The sequence below is a fragment of the Halyomorpha halys genome, unplaced genomic scaffold (genome assembly GCF_000696795.3).
Source record: "Halyomorpha halys isolate HHAL.00 unplaced genomic scaffold, Hhal_1.1 Scaffold3163.1, whole genome shotgun sequence".
NCBI classification, from domain to species: Eukaryota; Metazoa; Arthropoda; class Insecta; order Hemiptera; family Pentatomidae; genus Halyomorpha; species Halyomorpha halys.
This window is the reverse complement of record NW_027112497.1, coordinates 425-1,647: the sequence shown is the minus strand read 5'-3', so window position 1 is coordinate 1,647 and position 1,223 is coordinate 425. Positions and strand designations below refer to the sequence as shown.

General features: G+C 28.6%; 1 protein-coding gene across 3 annotated transcripts in view; it reads left to right on the top strand.

Moving 5' to 3' along the window:
• Nucleotides 1–1,023, top strand: part of LOC106691789 (probable pyruvate dehydrogenase E1 component subunit alpha, mitochondrial) — a gene marked incomplete at its 3' end in the record, with an annotated part of 16,900 nt that extends 15,877 nt beyond the window's left edge. For all 3 annotated transcript variants that reach the window (XM_067050346.1, XM_014437679.3, XM_067050345.1), the window contains 1 exon segment: nt 879–1,023. In XM_067050346.1, the coding sequence (XP_066906447.1) occupies nt 879–1,023 (145 nt within the window).
• Between the last annotated feature and the right edge of the window lie 200 nt (nt 1,024–1,223).

Genomic DNA, 1,223 nt, shown 5'->3' with positions numbered 1-1,223 from the left:
AAAAAATTTAATCTAAAGATCGAAAAGCGAAAATCATGAACAAAAAATTTAATCTAAAGATCGAAAAGCGAAAATCATGAACAAAAAATTTTCATTTTTCTGTTGTAATAAAAGTTCGTATTTTATAAATATAAATATAATATAAATATAAATTTTGTTCCTGCCAAGAACCAACAGTTGGACGAAAGATAAAAAAGGTGTAATACAATCGGGAAAGATCGGGCATTCTCGGCAAAAGTTCGAATTGGATGTTTTATTTTTTTGTTCTTCAGTTATTCATAAAATTCTTCAATATTTTTTATTTATCCATTGTTTATTATTGCTAACAACGAGAACTATTTATTTTTTTTAAATAAACAAAATTAGCTTAAGGAGATTTTATTTTTTTAATTTCTCATTTGATACCTGGCTGACTTTTTCAATGTATATAAGAGCTAGCTGATATTAAAGGCCATTTAATTGTACATTGACAACTCAAGATTAATCAAAATAGTATGTGCCGTTTTGGAGAAAATCAAAAAAACATTAAAAATCGATTCTATGAAGTACCACTTCTACAAACCTCAGGACCGCAAAATGATAGTTTATTTAGGAATAACCCTTTTTATCATATCATTTATGTTTTTTTCTCCAATAATATATTTTTCACCTTTCAGAGGACTTCTTATATCAGCCCTCTAACATCAGCTAATAATATGTCATATAATTTGCACATAACATAGTGGAACATTAACGTATTTTATTTAATAAATTACTTCATAGGTATGTTCTAATCAGAAAGTAAAATCAATTGTTAGAAAAAGAATATCTGTGAGGCTGATGCTTCACTTTGCCAATTATTGCTTTTTTTTCTCAAATGTGTATTTTTATCTGGACAGATATTACGGGCATTCTATGTCAGACCCGGGAACATCGTATAGGACAAGAGATGATATTCAAGCAGTGAGAAATGAAAGAGATCCTATAACGAAATTCAAAGACAGATTGGTTACATTAAAGATAGCAACAGAAGAAGAATTGAATGTAAGAAAGTTTCATTTGTAATCTTTTGTTACATTGATGTATTTTTATACGACAGTTCAAGTCTAACATCGCTGCTTGTGGTTGGATAACCAAACTCTTTTAATCAAAAGTAAAGTCCCAAAATGGAGGGATGGGCACACCCCTAAGTCATTTATAATGACGTAAACAGAAATTTACCACATTTATGTAGTTATATGTAA